The following is an 18,437-nucleotide window of genomic DNA, read 5'->3' on the forward strand; positions in this document are numbered from 1 at the left end:
AAAATGAAATCTATTACCAAATTGTTTGACAGAAAATTTTTAAAGTATATTATTAAACCACAATCAACTGTAAAGTTTGCTTTGTTCCAGATAAAGCATTTTATCTTGTCCAGTAGAGAAACCACTTATTTATTTTTTTTTGGTATGAAACATTGTATTGGGTACTTTGGTGTTTAGAAGATTAACTTAAATGTCAGAAAAAGAGACAGACTCTCAGAAAAGTCAGATTGAAGAATGTTTTATTTATTCATTTTGTTTTTTTATTTCAATATGTTTTTGGGGCACAGGTGGTGATTGGTTACATGAGTAAGTTCTTTAGTGATGATTTCTGAGATTTTGGGGCACCTGTCACCTAATGTGTAGTCTTTTATTCCCCACCCCTCTCCCACCCTTTCCCGAGTCCCCAAAGTGTCTTGGCATCCTCATGTTATATATTTTTTATAAACTATTTTATTTTATTTTATTTTTCTGAGACAGAGTCTTGCTCAGTTGCCCAGGCTGGAGTGCAGTGGTGCCATCTTGGCTCACTGCAACCTCTGCCTCCCAGGTTCAAGCGATCCTCCCACCTCAGCCCCCTGAATAGCTGGGATTACAGGTGTGTGTCCCAACTCTGGGCTAATTTTTATATTTTTAGTAGAGTCAGGGTTTCACCATGTTGGCCAGGCTGCTCTCAAACTCCTGGCCTCAAGTGATCGGCCTCCTAAAGTGCTGGGATTAGAGGCGTGAGCCATGCGCCTGGCCAGTTTTATTTTGTTTTTAATTGACACGTAGTAATTGTACTTAGTTATGGGGTCTAGTGTAATGTTTTCATACATTGTATAATGATCAAACCAGTGTGATTAGCATATTCATCACCTCAAATATGTGTCATTTCTTTGTGATGAGAACATTCAAAATCCTCTCTTTTAGCTGTTTTGAAGTGTACATCATTGTTAACTACAGTCACCCTACTGTACAGGAGAACACCAGAAGTTATTCCTCCTGTTTAACTGTAACTATGTACCCATTGAATAACCCCATCCCATGCCCCTCTCCCTACCACCCTTCCCAGCCTCTGGTAATCACTATTCTACTCTCTACATCAATGAGATCAACTTTTTTAGATTCCACATAGAAGTGAGATCATGTGGTCTTTGTGCTTTTGTGCCTGGCTTATTTCATTTAACATAATGTCCTCCAGGTTCATCCACATTGTTGCAAATGGCAAGATTTCATTTTTTAAAATGGCTGAGTAGTATTCCATTGTATAGATGTATCACATTAAAAAATCTATTCTTCTACTGATGGACACTTGGACACTTAGGTTGATCCTATATCCTGGCTATTATAATTCGGTGGTTTTCAGTATATTCACAGAGTTGTGCAACCATCACCAACTTTACAACATTTCCTTCACTGCAGAAATAAATCTGGCACCCTTTGGCAGTTACTCCCCATTGACCCTTGATTTCTGGACTTTGGCAACCAATAATCTACTTTCTGTCTCTATGGATTTGCTTATTCTGGACATTTCATACAAATGGAATAATATAATATGCAATCTTTTGTGGTTGGCTTTTTTCACTTAGCATAATGTTTTTAAGGTTCACCCACATTGTATCATGCATCAGTACTTTATTCTTTTATTGCTGAATAATATTCCATTGTATGAATATACAATATTTTATTCTTTTATAGGCTAATGGACATTTAATGGGTTGGTTTGCAGTTCTTAGCTATTGTGAATAATGCTGCTATGAACATTTGTGTGCAATTTTTGAGGTAGACATGTTTTCAATTCTCTTGAGTAGGTTCCTAGCAGTAGAATTGTTGGCTTATATGATAACTCAATGTGTAACCTTTGAGAAACTGCCAGACTGTTTTCAAAGGGGTTGACATTTTATATTCTTGCCAGCAGTGTATCAAGGTTCCAATTTTTCCACATCTTTGCCAACACTTCCTGTGCCTTTTAGATTCTAGCCATCTCTAGTGGGTGTGAAACAATGTGTCATTGTGGTTTTGATTTACAGTTGTCTGATGGCTAATGATGTTGCCCAGGTTCTCCTGTGCTTCATTGGCCGTTTCTATGTCTTCTTGGAGAAATAACTCTAAAGATCTTTTGCCTGTTTTTTAATTTGGTTGTCTTTTTGTTTCTGAGGTGAAAAATGTTACATAATTTTAGCGTGTTCAGGCAAAATATTAGAAAGGGGTTTTCATATGAGGCGTTCAAAATCAATGTGTGACTTATATTCTCATGTCTTTTTAAAATGTATAAAATGATGATTAGGGGAGTAACATCTCATCTAGGGGGACATATCAGGACGGGGCAAAAGGGTGCATATGTAATTTCCAAAGGCATAAACTAGAATTAGTGCAATTTTGATTTGTTTTTAGTCATGATATTTATCTGAGATTTCTAATAACAGGAGATTTTAACTTTTTTTTAATGTTTAACCAGAAGTATTTATTTCTTAAGGATATTCCCAAAGGCAGAAGCTTTTAAAGTGTGTTCTGAGGAGTCTCTCACAGATTCAGGACGGAGAGGGTGTCAGGCAGGGGACTGTACCCAGATCAACCAGAGAAGGACCAATTTTATCTGTTTTATTTGCATCCCTTCAGGGTATGACTTTCTTTCAAAAAGGATTCCACAGGAAGGTAACACTGAAAACCAAACCTCACTTTTATATACCTAAGATATTTTTCTTAAATATTTACTCAGCCTCCAGAAATTACATTTTCGTTATCATAAATATAAGGTACGTGGAGATATTTCTCCACGAGTGTTTGCAGGATATATAGTAATGTGGAGAAAAGTTCTATCTTCTCTTTCCTACGATGTCTGATATGAGTAAGATGCCTTCTGGGTAAGATATGAGATCTGAGTTCATTTTCCAGCTGTGGAGATGCGCTTCCCAAGACTGACTTGGCCAGCAAGAATAGCAGACGGTGGCTGGCTTGTAACAGACTTTCAATAAATACTTGCTGAGCCAATGAGTAGAAGAGCAAAGGACTGCCTCAGTTCTTTACTTTGTTTATGGAGACAGAGATGTAGCCAAAGGTATTCTTTCATTTTAGTATTTAGTTTTTTGTGAAATTTCAATATCCCAGATGCCATCAGGCTGTGAGATTACGCTTTCTGTTAATGCCCCAATCATAATGATTTGGGTATTTTACACCACATAATTACGTGCAGCCCAGTCATTTAATGGGTATTTCATTCCCAAGTATTTCTACACCTAATTGTCTGCCCGAAACTACTTTAAACTTGTGCCTAGTGTTCCATTATTGGAACACTAAATGTGGGAGTCATTTATATCCTACTGCTCAAGGTCATTGCCAAGGTCTGATTTTTCAAATTCAAAAAATTGCAACCTCAGGCATTAAGTGGGATAAAAGGGACAGCATATTTACTCTTCTCAGTGAGAGCTCCTTTCAGTAGGTTTCCCTTGCTGAGGAAAGAGGCTCCAATCCAATCTCTGGGGAAGCAGAGTGAAGAAACCTTTTGCCATCCACTTTCTTCCTGTCCCAGGATTAATTCTTTTTAGGGTGATTGATAGTGGGAATCTCCATTTCCTTTAGAGCGGTGGTTCTTAACCGGGAAATTCTCCACACCTGCCCCATCCTACATTGGCAATACTTAGAGACATTTTTGGCTGGAATGACTGGGGGTGAGGGTGGGTTTGCTATTGACATCTAGTGAGTAGAGGCCAAGGTTACTGCTAGACTTCCTACAATGCCAATGTATACACAGTGCCCAACAACAAAGAATTGCCTGGCCCACAATGTCAGTTGTACCAAGGATGAGAAATCCTGCTTTGGAGCAAGTCTGACTTCCTCCTGCAAGGGTGCCGTATTGCCCTTTGCTTCCCAATAGATATTAGTACATTGGTTCATGCATTAAGCATTTGTATGGCTTGAACAACATAGTCTAGACTGAGCTTTGGAAATCTCAGTTCAATATCATTTATTATTCCTCCACCTGGATAAAATGAAGGTAGACTTTGGCATCCTTTCTGTCATCTTGAGGCATTGACTCCTTCTCTCCTGTGTATGAATGCTTTTACTTGGACATAAATCTCTCAAGATCTATCAACAGTACAGTCTAAATCCCTGTTTAAAAATAAAATTCTCCCTATGATAAAGGTATTTTATTATATTATTGCCCCAAATTCTTTAGCTCACTGGGGCCAAACTGTCTAGAATTTTGCCTTTCCCAAATAAAAGTCCTTAGTTAACTTTGACAGTGCCAAGATCCCTAGTAGTGGTCTCCTCAGTACAGAGAAATATTTCTCCCAGTGGTGAATCCACGTCTCAAACTCCTGCAACATAAAGAATCTCCTTAATTTTGGAATTAATTTCCACAAAGTTTGAAAGTTTTCTTAACCAATTCACTTGGACTTTCTCTTCCCCTCTTTGTTTTAGTAACTAAAAACCTTTCCAGGCATGTGGCTTAGGATGGGGACAACAGATGAGCTGTGGTGGACTCCAAAGTTATGACCTTTTAGGCTATTGAATGGCATCATGTGGAAAGCTATGTTACAGATTCGTGGCTGCAGAAATAAGGTCTCTCTAACTATTGTCTTCTACCCCCATATTACATTACATTGAAGGAAACGATACAAATAGAAGCAATAAATCAAAGGCAGAACCACATTCTAGCCTATAATAAATATTGATTTGTTCTTCAGATCATCTATTTATAAGATTGTTTTTGTAGCTCGATGTGCCAAGGTTTAATTATGAATTGCTAATGGATGAGCATAAATATGTCTATATAAATAGGTCCTGGACAGGAAGCAACAGACGTTTTGACAGTTTTCATTGGATGGCTGTATAATTGCTTATCAAATACATGAAACTAATTTAGAAACATAACCACCGAGTCTTCTGGGTTCCAGTAAAGAAGAAATTATTATTGACTTTCTCCAATGCAAGAAGATCAGACTAGACAATTTAGACTATTCTTTCAAATTGTAAAAATGTATGATTTTGTGATTTATTGCCTCTGTCAGTCAAAATTAATGACAGGTAGCTTCAGGAGTTTTACATGAGGTTAGATATGGAGCCAGGGAAATAGCCATTGTTATCCCCATTAACACCACCTCCCAGACCGTGATTTGAAAGCAAAACTCTATTTCCACCTAATCGTTTATATGACACAAGCAGTTTGAAGGGAAAAATAGAACAGGAATAGATGATCTGTTTGATGGATAGGGGATTTAAAGCATGTCTCTCTCTCTCTCTCTTTTTTTTTTTTTCTTTTTTTTTGAGATGAAGTCTCACTCTGTTGCCCAGGCAGGAGTGCAGTGATGGGATCTTGGCTCACTGCATCTCCACCTCCCAGGTTCCAGCGATTCTCCTGCCTCAGCCTCCCGAGTAGCTGGAATTACAGGCACACACCACCATGCCTGGCTAATTTTTGTATTTCCAGTTGACACAGGGTTTCACCACGTTGGCCAGGCTGGTCTCAAACTCCTGACCTCAAGTGATCCGCCCGCCTCGGCCTCTCAAAGTGCTGGGATTACAGGTGTGAGCCTCTGAGGCTGGCCTCTTTTTTTCTTTTTCTTTTTTTTTAATAGGTTTTACTCATTAATGTTTTAAAAATAATTACATGAGGAATTTTACTAATCAATATTTATTGACATTTACTACCTAAGCTATGCTTAGGAACACAAAACTAAACATTTAATCAGAAGATAGGCTTGATTTCTGGCTCTTTCTTATTAGCTGTGTGACTTTTTCCATTAAATGGAACACTTTCAGTTTCTATTTCCTCATTTTTAACACATAAATTACTGTATCTCTGAGCTACCTTTTTCTTCAATTATTTATTCAGTAAGTATTTATTGCGAGCCTATTCTATTCTAAACAGTGTGGAAGATTCAAAAATCAGTAACAGCCCAAAGGAACTTTGTTTATATGCGTATCAGTGATGTACATTATCTTCCAGTTTTTCCTGATTGGACACTTTCTAATGTCTGGTTTTGCTCAGTGGACACCGAAGTGGGTATCCAAGGCAGGCCACTGGGCGCTGGAAGAAAATACTAGAACTTTTATCCTTATTTACTCCTTGTCTTTTTTTCAGGGTAACTGCATTTTGATAGTTTCAAACCTAGAGAAAAATTGCAAAAGTAGTATAAAGAACTCCCGGCTGGGCACAGTGGCTCACGCCTATAAACCCAGTACTTTGGGAGGCTGAGGCAGGCAGATCACCTGAGGTCAGGACCAGCCTAGCCAACGTTGTGAAATCCTGTCTATACTAAAACTACAAAAATGAACCAAGTGTAGTGGCACACACCTGCAGTCCCAGCTACTCGGGAGGCTGAGGCAGGAGAATCACTTGATCCCAGAAGGCAGAGGTTGCAGTGAGCCGAGATCACACCACTGCACTCCGGCCTGGGTGACAGAGCGAGACTCCATCTCAAAAAAAACAAAACAAAAACAAAACAAAACAAAACAAAAAAGCACACTCCCATATATCCTTTACTGGATTCAACAGTTACTAAAACTTTCCCCAGTTGTGCCTTATTCTTCCTCACGACAGTACTGGGGTTTTCTTTCTTTCTCTCTCTCTGTCTCTCATATACACACGCATACATATATACATATGTGTATGTATACATGTGTGCAAATACATGTATGTATGCGTATGCATATATGTGTGTATATACATATGTGTACATACGCACACCATCATGTTCCACATTGCCCTAAACACTTCAGTAAGTATATTCTAAAACAATAATATTCTCTCTTTTAACCATGGTATAATAATTTAAATCGAGAAATTTAGCACTGATACAGTATTATTATGTAATTCACAGTTCATATTCAAATTACATCAGTTTCCCAATAATGTTCTTCAAAACTATTTTTTTTTCAGTTCAGAGTAGCACATTGCCTGTGTTGTCATTTCTTTTTGGTTTCTTTAAATATGGAGGAGTTCTTAACATTTTTTAAGATACAGGTTAGCAATTTTGTAGAATTTCCCTGAATTTAATTTTGTCTGTATGATTAGATATAGATTGTACATTTTTGGCAGGAATACCACAGAAATGATGTGTGTTTCACAGTGCGTGTGATGTCTATTATCTCATGACTAGCAGTGTCAACTTTGGTCATTTGGTGAAAGTGGCCTTCCATTTTTTGCCACTGATTTCACTTTTCAATTAAGTAATTTGTGGGATACACTGAGGTTATGTAAATATTTTGTTCCTCATCAGACTTCTACCCCCTAGGTTTAGCATCCAGTCTTATCCTGTTATATATCCATATTTGGGTATGCTTTATAATGTATGTAATATATTGGCAGGTATATAATTTATGAATGAATATGCAGACATATGTAGAAGTAGTCTGGGTTTGTGTTCAATTTTTTTTTAAAACTAATAGTATTGTATAATAAAACATGTTTGGAAACTGAATTGAATGAGATGGTCAGGCTGTTTTCTAGCTCTGGATTATTGAAACATTACAGGCTGTGTTTTGATGAGCAACCCCCACTGCCCCTTGTTCCCAGTGGCCACAGGCTTATTTCCAATATAAACTTGAATATTATTGCTTTTCAGGAATGTACGTATTTTCCTTTCTTCTTTTCATATTATGTTGTGTCAGATCAGTATCTGATCAGTGGAAGAAGGAAGAGGAGAGGCTTTTAGAAATGTGGCCAACTGTAGTGATGAAAGAATGTAAGGAAGATAGTATTTGCATGTATTTTATGCTAAGGCAATGTTATTACTACTTTAAAACAAGAGTTCAAAACCATTTCCTAGGAACACAACCATAAAACCTCAGGAGCTTTGCAGGGTAGGTGGAGCCTAGGAGGAGAAGGCTTGGGACTGAGACTGGTGGCAGTGTGTCCCAAGCTTTGGTCATTTGGGTACAACTTCTGTGAATGATCATGAAGTAACTTCCAGATACTTCCACATCTACATTATTATTGACTCCAACTTTTTTTGTGAGTCATCTTTACGTAGATCTTCTAATTAGCCTCCTTTTAGGGCACAAGATCTTTGAAATCATGGGTTAGATGTGTTGGTTTGTATTTAAAAATACACATTTATTTAATTTAATTCAAAAATCTAATAAAACTTTCAGTACAACCTACAGTCATCTAACGTTAACACCAGCAGTGCAAAGCCTTCCCTTTGGAAAACCCATCTAGAAAACTCTGTATCTGAAGGACATTTACCAACTGTTTTTTGCCCTACAGAGGAGGAAGAAATATGAGGCAAAGGAGAATTCAGTTAGATTTTATCTAGGTTAGGATTACCTGACCTCCATAAGGGAGACAGAGCTGGTATCCTTTGGGTTGTCATGTTTATTAAATCTACACACGGACTGAAGATCTTTAACTCATTACTTTGCTTATTTATTTACTTTTTTGAGACAGGATCTCACTCTTTTGCCCAGGCTGGAGTGTAGTGGCACAATTATAGCTCACTGCAGCCTCAACCTCCCAGGCTCAAGTGATCCTCCTGCTACAGCCTCCCAAGTAGCTGGAACTACGGTTGTCAGCCATCATACCCAGCTGATTTCCTAATTTTTTGTAGAGACGGTGTCTCGCTATGTTGCCAAGGATGGTCTCACATTCTGGGACTCAAGCGATCCATTTGCCTAGGTCTCCCAAAGTGCTGGGATTACAGACATGAACCGCTGTGCCCAGCCTTTAGTTCCTTATTGTGTATATTTACATCAATGAATTATTTACAAATATTAACTAAGAACTGAGTTTCTTTAAAGTGTTATCATTACAGTTTTCCTACAGTACCTTCAGCCTGCTCCTCAATTCTAGAGTCAGGCCAGCATCAAATGTGGACACATCGTTTTGTTAATTTGGGCTGCAATATATATGTAAGGATTAGGGAAAGACATAGGAGGTAATATCTACAAGGACAGAGTTAGGATTCTGTAGTTCAAAGAAGTCTATTGGAGATTTATTCAACTCCGATATAAGAAACAAAGGAAGATAACGAATTTGGGGGACAAAGACTCAGCCGAGAGAAAACTATAGTTGTCCTCCCTATAAGACAATAGGCAGCATCTTAAATTATGAAAAATTATACACAGATTTTTTCTAAATTATTATTTTTACAATTTTTTGCTTTCTTAAAATGATCATGTTTTTGACTATTAACCTATAGGACTTTTGGTGTATAGTTAGTATTTTGGAAGTGTCTAGTAGAGATGCTAGAATAAATGGGACATAAAACTTGCAAAGCTGGACAAATAAAAGTCACTGGAGGCAAGTAGAGATGGGAAACAATTCAGAAGAAAAGAATGAATCATTCTACTTCCGTCATGCTATTACTGAATAATTTAATTCTGTGCTTTTTCCTGCCCTGTACCCTGAATCTTCAGGAAGGAGCTCATTGCCAAGTTGGATCAGGCAGAAAAGGAGAAGGTGGATGCTGCTGAGCTGGTTCGGGAATTCGAGGCTCTGACGGAGGAGAATCGGACGTTGAGGTTGGCCCAGTCTCAATGTGTGGAACAACTGGAGAAACTTCGAATACAGTATCAGAAGAGGCAGGGCTCATCCTAACTTTAAATTTTTCAGTGTGAGCATATGAGGTGGATGACTGCCCTGTGCTGGCCAAAAGATTTTTATTTTAAACGAATAACGAGTCAGATCTATTGCTTCTCTGTATTACCCACATGGCAACTGTCTATGATGAATTTACTGCTTGCCAGCTTCTAGCTTGAGGGAAGGGATATTTTAAATGAGATCATTAATGTGAAACTATATAAGTATATGTTTTTGGAGATCAGAATTATTTTCCAAAGATATATATTTTTTTCTTTTTTAGGAAGATATGATCATGCCGTACAACAGGGTAGAAAAAGATAAAAATAGAATATTGACTGACCCAGCTAAGAATCATGAGCTGAGCAGAGTTAAGCCACGCAACAAACCCGTAACATGTTCACTGTAGTTTCACATGTGTATTTTTAAATTTCATGCCTTTAATATTTCAAATATGCTCAAATTTAAACTCTCAGAAACTTCTCTGCATGTATTTATATTCACCAGAGTATAAGCTCTTATACTCTGATTTTTATTCTTCAATGATTGATTGTACTAAGAATAAATGGTCACATATCCTAAAAGCTTGTTCATGAAATTATTAGCAGAAACTGTGTTTGTAACCAAAGCACATTTGCCAATGCTAACTAGCTGTTGTAATAATAAACAGATAAGGCTGCATTTGCTTCACGCCATGTGACCTTACAGTAAACATCTCTGCCTTTGCCTGTGTGTGTTCTGGGGGGAGGGGGGACATGGAAAAAGATTGTTTGGACATTATTTGGGTGAGTGCCCACGAAAACATCAGTGAACTTGTAACTATTGTTTTGGATTTAAGGAGATGTTTTAGATCAGTAACAGCTAATAGGAATATGCGAGTAAATTCCGAATTAAAACGATTTCTCCTTGTTCTACCTATCACCACATTTTCTCAAATTGAATTCTTTGTTTCATGTCCATTTCTATTCATGTAACTTCTTTTTCATTAAACATGGATCAAAACTGAACTGACAGTTTCTAGTTTGCTCCTTTCTTAACCTCCTTTGTGCTAGACGTTGGGATGACCTAGCCCTGGTCCAAAACTGGTTCTTAGCTATATTTGCATATGCCAAAAAAAAGAAGCGAAGTTCCATTTCTTCCTTCCCTCCCTTCCTTCCTTCGTTCCTTCCTTCCTTCCTTCCTTCCTTCCTTCCCTCCTTCCTTCCTTTTCTTTCTTTTCTTTCTTTCTTTCATGGAGTCTCGCTCAGTCGCCCAGGCTGGAGTGCAGTGGCAAGATCTCAGCTCACTGCAACCTCTGCCTCCCAGGTTCAAGCGATTCTCCTGCCTCAGCCTCCCAATTAGCTGGGATTACGGGTGCCCGCCACCACGCCTGGCTAATTTTTGTATTTGTGGTACAGATGGGGTTTCACCATGTTGGCCAGGCTGGTCTCGAACTCCTGATCTTGGATGATCTGCCCACCTCAGCCTCCCAAAGTGCTGGGACTCCAGGCGTGAGCCACCGCACCTGGCCTAAAGTCCCATTTCTTAGAAAGACTGTGATTTCTCATATAAATAACTTAGAGCTTCAATACTGAATGTGATGCATTTGTATCTTGCAATATTTGCCCAAAAAACAGAAAAAAGGAATAATTCATTAAAACGATGACCTCAGATAAACCAATGGTTTTCAAACGGGGTGATTTTGCCCCCAGGGGACCTTTGACAGTGTCTGGAAATAGTTTTTGTTGCCACAGCTAGCATGAGGGGGTGCTACCGGTATCTAGAGGACCAAGGCCAGGACACTGCTAACCATCCTGCCCAGAACAGCACTTGCAACAAAGAGTTGTCCGCCTCAGTGTGACAATAGTGCTGAGATTGATGTGCTTTGGGATAGACAAGTCTCGGGACAGTTTGGTCAAATGTGAAGGGAGGCACCGTGCAGGGCCACAGGTTTTTTGCCACGTGGTGCAGAGCTGGGAGGCCCTTATGCATGTTGATCTTCAATTTCCTCATTTGTGAAATGAAGCTTTTGGATAGACCTCAAAGTTTTCAGGTTATGTGAGCCTATTCACCCTTACGCTGCTTTAACATTTGACCAAAGGTGGAAGTCTCCACTATTCTGGAAGAACCTTCTGTTTCAGTGACCCGCCTCTTCTTTTTAGTATAACGCTAATAAACACCAGTATAAGGGAGGATTTGTTCACTAAGTTAATACAAATACAAAGTTAGCAGAATGGGAGGAAGATAGGTAAACTACTCATCTTTAACATAAGGTTAGTTTTTGAACACTGCTCATCTGAAGACAGTTGCGTATATTTACAGAATTCAAGCAGTCACAGTCCCTTCTAGAAAATGGGAAGCCGGGAAATATGGCTCCAAAATCTCTTTGCTTTACCAGAATGAAAATAGTTTAACAAAGTCAAAATATTTGAGCACAATTACTATTACATTAAGGAGTCACTGATAGTTTTCTTATCTTTGCTGGTGTTAGCTTGACTTTTTACTGTTTCCAAAAGATATATGTTTGTGACTCGAAAGCAAGCATTTCCCTAGGTGTATATATTTTAAGCAGATTTTTATTCATTAGAACATGAAAATATCTACTTTTGTAGCATGTCAGAGAAATCTTATGTCAGAAGGTAGAATTTCTTATGTTATCTGTCTTTTTTTAATTAATTTGACAAATTTCCACTAATCTTATTTACCACTGCATATTATCTATATAATGCAGACCATTTAAGAATTTTCTGTCTTCAATTATATTTGCCATATTCTTGCTATTAGCAATAATGACAATATTATAGAGCATAAAAACGAGCACAGAAGTATTATGGTGTTAGTAGTAGTATAGTATTAGGATGAAGGTGCTTGCTTTAGAGATAGAATTAAGAGAAAATGTAACTCACATTATATTCTGTAATCGCTCTACTAAAGAATTTGCCATTTATGGGCCATTTATTTTGTGTAGACATGAAAAGAATGTGGCTACACGTAGCTAGAAAATTTATAACCTTTGGTATAGGCAGGGCATGTTTCTCTATCTCATCCTGGTACCTGGGTTTGAGTGTATGATTAACTCAGTGCAAGTAAGGAACTAAATAAAAGAGATCTGGAACTGAAGTTCGATTCAACAAAAATTTATTGTACACTTAGCTAGTGCGGGGCAGAGCAACAGCAATAGAAGATGTAAAAATGACAAAGATAATGTGGTCCTAGCACATTTAGGGATGGATTCCACTAGACAGAGAATAGAGGCACAGGCAACTGATAGAAGGCTAATAGAAAAGCATGTGCAAGGCAAGTCTAAGAGCAGCAGCAATTGAAAGGGAGTAACAGACTAAGAGGGATGGGAAAGACATAATGGCAAGTAGACTCCGCAGGGCTTCGGATGGATTGCATGTGTGATTGAGGCAAGGAAGAGGAAGAGAAAGAATGACCCCCTTCTGTGCCAGACTATACTAGCTGCTTTGTATAGGCTGTATTATTTTAACCACCCGAGAGACAGCTGTGATTATTCCTTTTCTCCAAAACCAGAAACTAACGTTGTATAATTTGTAGAAAGTTCTCAGAGCTGAGATTCAAGTGCAAAGTTTCATTCATTCATTAATTCACATAGTCAATATTTATTGAATGTCCACGCTCTGCCAGGCATTCTGGAAGATACCAGGGACACAAAAGTGAACACTAGAAACAAGGGTTCTATTGGGTTCTCAAGGAACCCTTAGTCTAGTAAGCGAGGTAGCTATTTATCTAAATACCCAAATGGGGTAGTTTTAAAACATATCAAAAAATTCCCATAAGAGGTAGAACCTCGTTTCTCTCCCCTTTAATGTGAGTTGGACTTAAAGACATGTTTTTGACAAATAGAGTCAAGCAGCAGTGACAACATGTGACTTCTGAGTCCAGGTCATGAAAGACATTGGAGCTTCCTTCCCACCTGCTCTCTCTTGGATCACTTGCCCCGGGGTGAGCCCGCTGCCACGGAGAAGCCCACAGGGTAAGGAACTGACACCTTTGGCCAACAGCCACATAAGTGAACTTGGAAGCAGATCTGCCAGCCCCAGGCAAGACTTCCAACGTGCAGTCTGGCTGACATCTTGAGTGCAGCCTCATGAAAGTCTCTGAATCAGAACCACCCAGCTAAACTGCCCCTGGTTCCCGATTCTCAGGAACTTTGAGGCAATAATACTGGTTTTAAGCTGCTAAGTTTGGGGTGATTTGTTTTGCAGCAATAGATAATGAAGACAACCACATAAATGAGATAAGTAACAAAACGTAGTTGATGAATGCATCTTAAAAACAGAATCTTGCCGGGTGCGGTGGCTCACGTCTGTAATCCCAGCACTTTGGGAGGCTGAGGCAGGTGGATCACCTGAGGTCAGGAGTTCAAGACCAGCCTGGCCAACATGGTGAAACCCTGTCTCTACTAAATATACAAAAATTAGCCAGGCGTGGTGGTGGGCCTGTAATCCCAGCTACTTGGGAGGCTGAGGCAGGAGAATCGGTTGAACCCGGGAGGCAGAGGTTGCAGTGAGCCGAGATCACGCCATTGCACTCCAGCCTGGGCAAAAAGAGTGAAACTTCATCTCAAACAAACAAACAAACACGGAATCTTACTGAGATAAGGGAGTCTGGGATGGCTTCTTAATGTAGTGTCTACTGAGCTAAGATCTAATGGATGAGTAAGAACTAAAGAGGCAAAGAAGACAGGTGGAGGAAGACAACGTAGACAGAGTGAAAACACGTGCAAAGGCCCTGGGGCATGCTCAAAGACCTGAAGGAAGGTGAGAATGGCTGAGCATGAAGTGGTAGGGAGAATATAGTATAAGGTACAGTTGTAGAATAGGGCAAGAACTTGAAGATCACATTAAGAATGTTGGCCTAGGCTGGGCGCGGTGGCTCAAGCCTGTAATCCCAGCACTTTGGGAGGCCGAGACGGGCGGATCACAAGGTCAGGAGATCGAGACCATCCTGGCTAACATGGTGAAACCCCGTCTCTACTAAAAAAAAAAAAATACAAAAAACTAGCCGGGCGAGGTGGCGGGCGCCTGTAGTCCCAGCTACTCGGAGGCTGAGGCAGGAGAATGGCGTGAACCCGGGAGGCGGAGCTTGCAGTGAGCTGAGATCCGGCCACTGCACTCCAGCCCGGGCGACAGAGCGAGACTCCGTCTCAAAAAAAAAAAAAAAAAAGAATGTTGGCCTAAAAGCAAAGAGAAGCCATTGGAGAATTTTAAGCATATTACAGGGGTAACATGTTTTTTGCTAGGATAGCATGTTTTAAGAGTTTTCTGGCTGGGCACAGTGGCTCACACATGTAATCCCAGCACTTCATGAGGCCGAGGTGCATGGATCACCTGAGGTCAGGAGTTTGAGACCAGCCTGGCCAATATGGTGAAACCTCATCTCTACTAAAAAAAAAAAAAAAAAAAAAATGTAGCCGGGCATGGTGGTGTGCCTGTAATCCCAGCTACTTGGGAGACTGAGATGGGAGAATCACTTGAACCCAGGAGGTGGAGGTTGTAGTGAGTCAAGATCAGGCCGCTGCACTTCAGCCTGGGCATGACAGAGTAAGACTCAGTCTCAAAAGGGGGGGAAAAGAAAAAGGGGTTTTCTAAGTTACCTAACTTAAGTTGATTAGAGTGCTATCTAGGCTTATTCATACTATACATATTTAAGTAGACGGATAGTAGAAAGATGATAGGGATGTTTAGATGGGGTTGTTACACACATTTTACTTGCGATGTCCTCAATGGTTGTTATTATTTGGTATTACAAGAAGGGAACCCCCTCAGACTGCATCCTCTCTCTCTTACTTTCCCAGAGGAAGAGCGAAACAGTTCTCAATGGCAAATGGAGTTGCAGTGAAGCAGCACCCAGAGCCAGTGTCACCGCCGCCTGTGGTTTCTGGTGCTCCACATGTTCAGGGAAACTTCTCTAGCAGTGGGCTATAGAAATGGTCCCTGCAAGCATTGTCTTTGTAAGGTCATTTTAATGACTATTTTTCTCCTCAGGAAATAGGTAAGCCCTCAGCGGTATCAAATAGCTTGGCAGAATAAAAGGCAGATTGAGTCGGCCTCCGCTGTGACCATTAACATATTTAATTTGGTGACACCAAATAATCCTGCCTTTTATGAAAATGTCTACAATCCATCTTGTTTTTTACTGCTTTAGAGTTGACAGATTCCATATGGGAACAGAATACTCTTAAACAGAACTCTTAAAACCGTATTTTTCACCTCTCTGTTTTATTTATTTATTTATCTATCTATTTATTGAGACAGCATCTTGCTCTGTCACCTAGGCTGGAGTGCAGTCGTGTGATCCCGGTTCTCCACAGCCTCGACCTCCTGGGCTCTAGCTATCCTCCCAAGTAGCTCAGATTGCAGGAATGCACCACCAGGCCCAGTTATTTTACAATTGGCCCAGGCTGGTCTTGAACTCCTGGGCTCAAGCAATCGTCCTGCCTTATCCTTCCAAAGTGCTGAAATTATAGGCATGAGCCACCATACCTGGCCTATCATTATTTTTTTTTATTTTTTATTTTTTTAATTTGAGACAGAGTCTCCCTCTGTCGTGCAGGCTGGAGTGCAATGGCACGTTCTCGGCTCACTGCAACCTCCCCCTCCCGGGTTCAAGTAATTCTCCTGCCTCAGCTCCCGAGTAGCTGGGATTACAGACACACACCACCATGCCCGGTTAGTTTGTTGTATTTTTAGTAGAGACGGGGTTTCTCCATGTTGGTCAGTCTGGTCTTGAACTCCCCACCTCTGGTGATCCGCCCACCTTGGCCTCCCAAAGTGCTGGGATTACAGGTGTGAGCCACCGCGCCCAGTGACTCTTATTTTTAAAGAATGAGAATAATCAGAGCTGGGAATGCAGCTCGCATCAAACATGAACACAGAAAAGGAAATGTACAAAGTGAGAGATGAAATCACTCATAAAGCAGATAGCATGAACTTCTAGATTCCTTGAATACCCTTCCAGTTCTAATCTCCTATGTTTTAATTCACTGGGAATATATTCCTTAATTTCTCATAATTACAAACAAATCCTCCTTAGAAGAAAAATTCATGCTTACGAGAGTATTCAGTTCCAGTGTTAAAATCGTATCTTTTCATTTTTCTCTGAAACTTGGAAAATGTCTCTGTTCAGTCCTTTGTGTGTACTTCTCAGGCAGTGCTGAAGACAGGAGATAAAAGGGGCGGTGCTGACATGTAGATGACTGGGGCTGTGACAAGGACCATAAGCTGATGATTTGAGTCACACAAACTGGAAAACAAAGTTTTTCCCTAACGAGATGGACTTTGAAAAACTTCTTATTGGCTGCTTTTGGATTAAGGCATTTAGGACCAGCATTATGAGCAGAAGGACTCTGTGTATGAAGGAGAAACCAAGTTTTTCTACAGCCAAAGAGGAGGAATTCCCTTTTGCAAAACGTTTTACTGTTTTATCTGTCACTGAACATGTCTGGGCAGTGACTGTTCTCTCAGGTCTGAGTCCTGAAAAGTGAAAGGGAAAGAGATTGCAGGACAAGGTGAAATGATACATGAAACAGCATTTCCCCCAGCTTCTTATTTGCCTGCACATTTCTCATAAATGGAGTAAATGCTGAACAAGCTGACTTTCTCCCATCATTCCTGTAAATAAGGATATGACTCACAGACCTTGCAATCTCTAAAATGCCATAGATACTACAGTGATTTGATTATTTAAAAATAGCTGGGGAAAAAAAACAGCAAGAAATTGGTCCTGGGTAAGTTAGGATGGATTCTTTTTTGTTTGTTTTTGTGTATCATTTAAATGGTTATTGTATCTCACCCTACGTATTCTGACAACATCTAGTTTGCCAAACAAATCTTAGGGATTTGTGAGTGCTGGAAACTAACAATACGAACGTTCTGGTCAGATCTCAGATCCCAGGCAAAGAAACCCAAAAAACGAGAAACAAAAGACAACAAGACACAAGGCTCACCATGGAGTCACTGTGATCTGCGGGCAAATATGGATTTGGTTTTATGATTTCCTTTTCTATAAAGTAGAGAGAGGTAAGTGTCGACAGCACTTCAGTATGCTGACTCCCACCTCCAAATAACACAAGTGCTGGTAATAATAATTTATATTAAGCCTACTGAATGGCTTTTGTTGATCTTTAAGTAGCCTACCTAGAAATGGGAAATGAATGACCTCTTTATTATTAGTCAAGTGTTAAAACTCCCCAAGTAGAACCGTTTGTCAAACCTAGGTGTGAGTTTGAGATTCAGGATTAAGGTTCAAGTAGGGAATCTCCATTTACCCTGCATCTCAGTCTTACGCTGTATTAGTCAGGGTCTTGGGAGGAAAGTGGAGCACCCTTAAGAAGGGGTGATAAAAAGAGGATGTAATGAAGGGATTATTATAAAGTTAGAGGAAGAGTTAAGGGAAATAAGAAGGGTTGATGAGGTCCTTGGGGTGAGTACTTCAGGAAGTCTTCCCTAGGCTTTCAAGGGCAAGCAAAGGACCACTGACATCCTCACAAACTTGTATTTTGCTGAGGGAGCTCGGCCACAGCTGACCTAGGGCTTAGCAGAAAATTTCTCTCTCCTTCTATCCTTCCACCCTCTCCTGGTGGCTCCCACTGGCCAAGCCCAACTACAAACCAGAGAACAAGGGAGCTTGGTTGCTTCGGTCCATACAACCAGTCTTTCAGAGTATAGAGCAGAGTGAAAGGGTGGAGAACGGATCTGCAGGGGAACATGGATAGTGTTGGACACAGACCACGGACAAACGGAAGAGATGGAAATGCTTCAGAAAAGAAAGCAGGATGGCCAGGTCGGTGACTTTTTTTTTTTTTTGGAGATGGAGTCTTGCTTTGTCACCCAGGTTGGAATGCACTGGCACAGTGTTGGCTCACTGCAACCTCCTGGGTCCAAGCAATTCTCCTGCCTTAGCCTCCCTAGTAGCTGGGATTACAGGCGTG

The 18,437-nt window shown here is 40.1% G+C and overlaps 1 protein-coding gene and 1 pseudogene across 2 annotated transcripts in view; one reads left to right on the plus strand and one right to left on the minus strand.

The window, feature by feature from the left end:
- The window catches only part of LOC117095650 (MAP3K7 C-terminal-like protein), a 45,447-nt gene extending 34,938 nt beyond the window's left edge, over positions 1-10,509 (plus strand). For both annotated transcript variants that reach the window (XM_033232258.1, XM_033232259.1), the window contains one exon: positions 9,340-10,509. In XM_033232258.1, the coding sequence (XP_033088149.1) occupies positions 9,340-9,520 (181 nt within the window). In that variant the 3' untranslated portion in view covers positions 9,521-10,509. The remainder of the gene's footprint in view (positions 1-9,339) is intronic.
- A 4,755-nt stretch (positions 10,510-15,264) lies between these two features.
- Positions 15,265-15,457, minus strand: LOC117096805 (annotated as a pseudogene).
- Positions 15,458-18,437: the final 2,980 nt, after the last annotated feature.

Source organism: Trachypithecus francoisi, unplaced genomic scaffold (genome assembly GCF_009764315.1).
Source record: "Trachypithecus francoisi isolate TF-2019V2 unplaced genomic scaffold, Tfra_2.0 Lachesis_group14, whole genome shotgun sequence".
In the NCBI taxonomy this organism is placed as follows: domain Eukaryota; kingdom Metazoa; phylum Chordata; class Mammalia; order Primates; family Cercopithecidae; genus Trachypithecus; species Trachypithecus francoisi.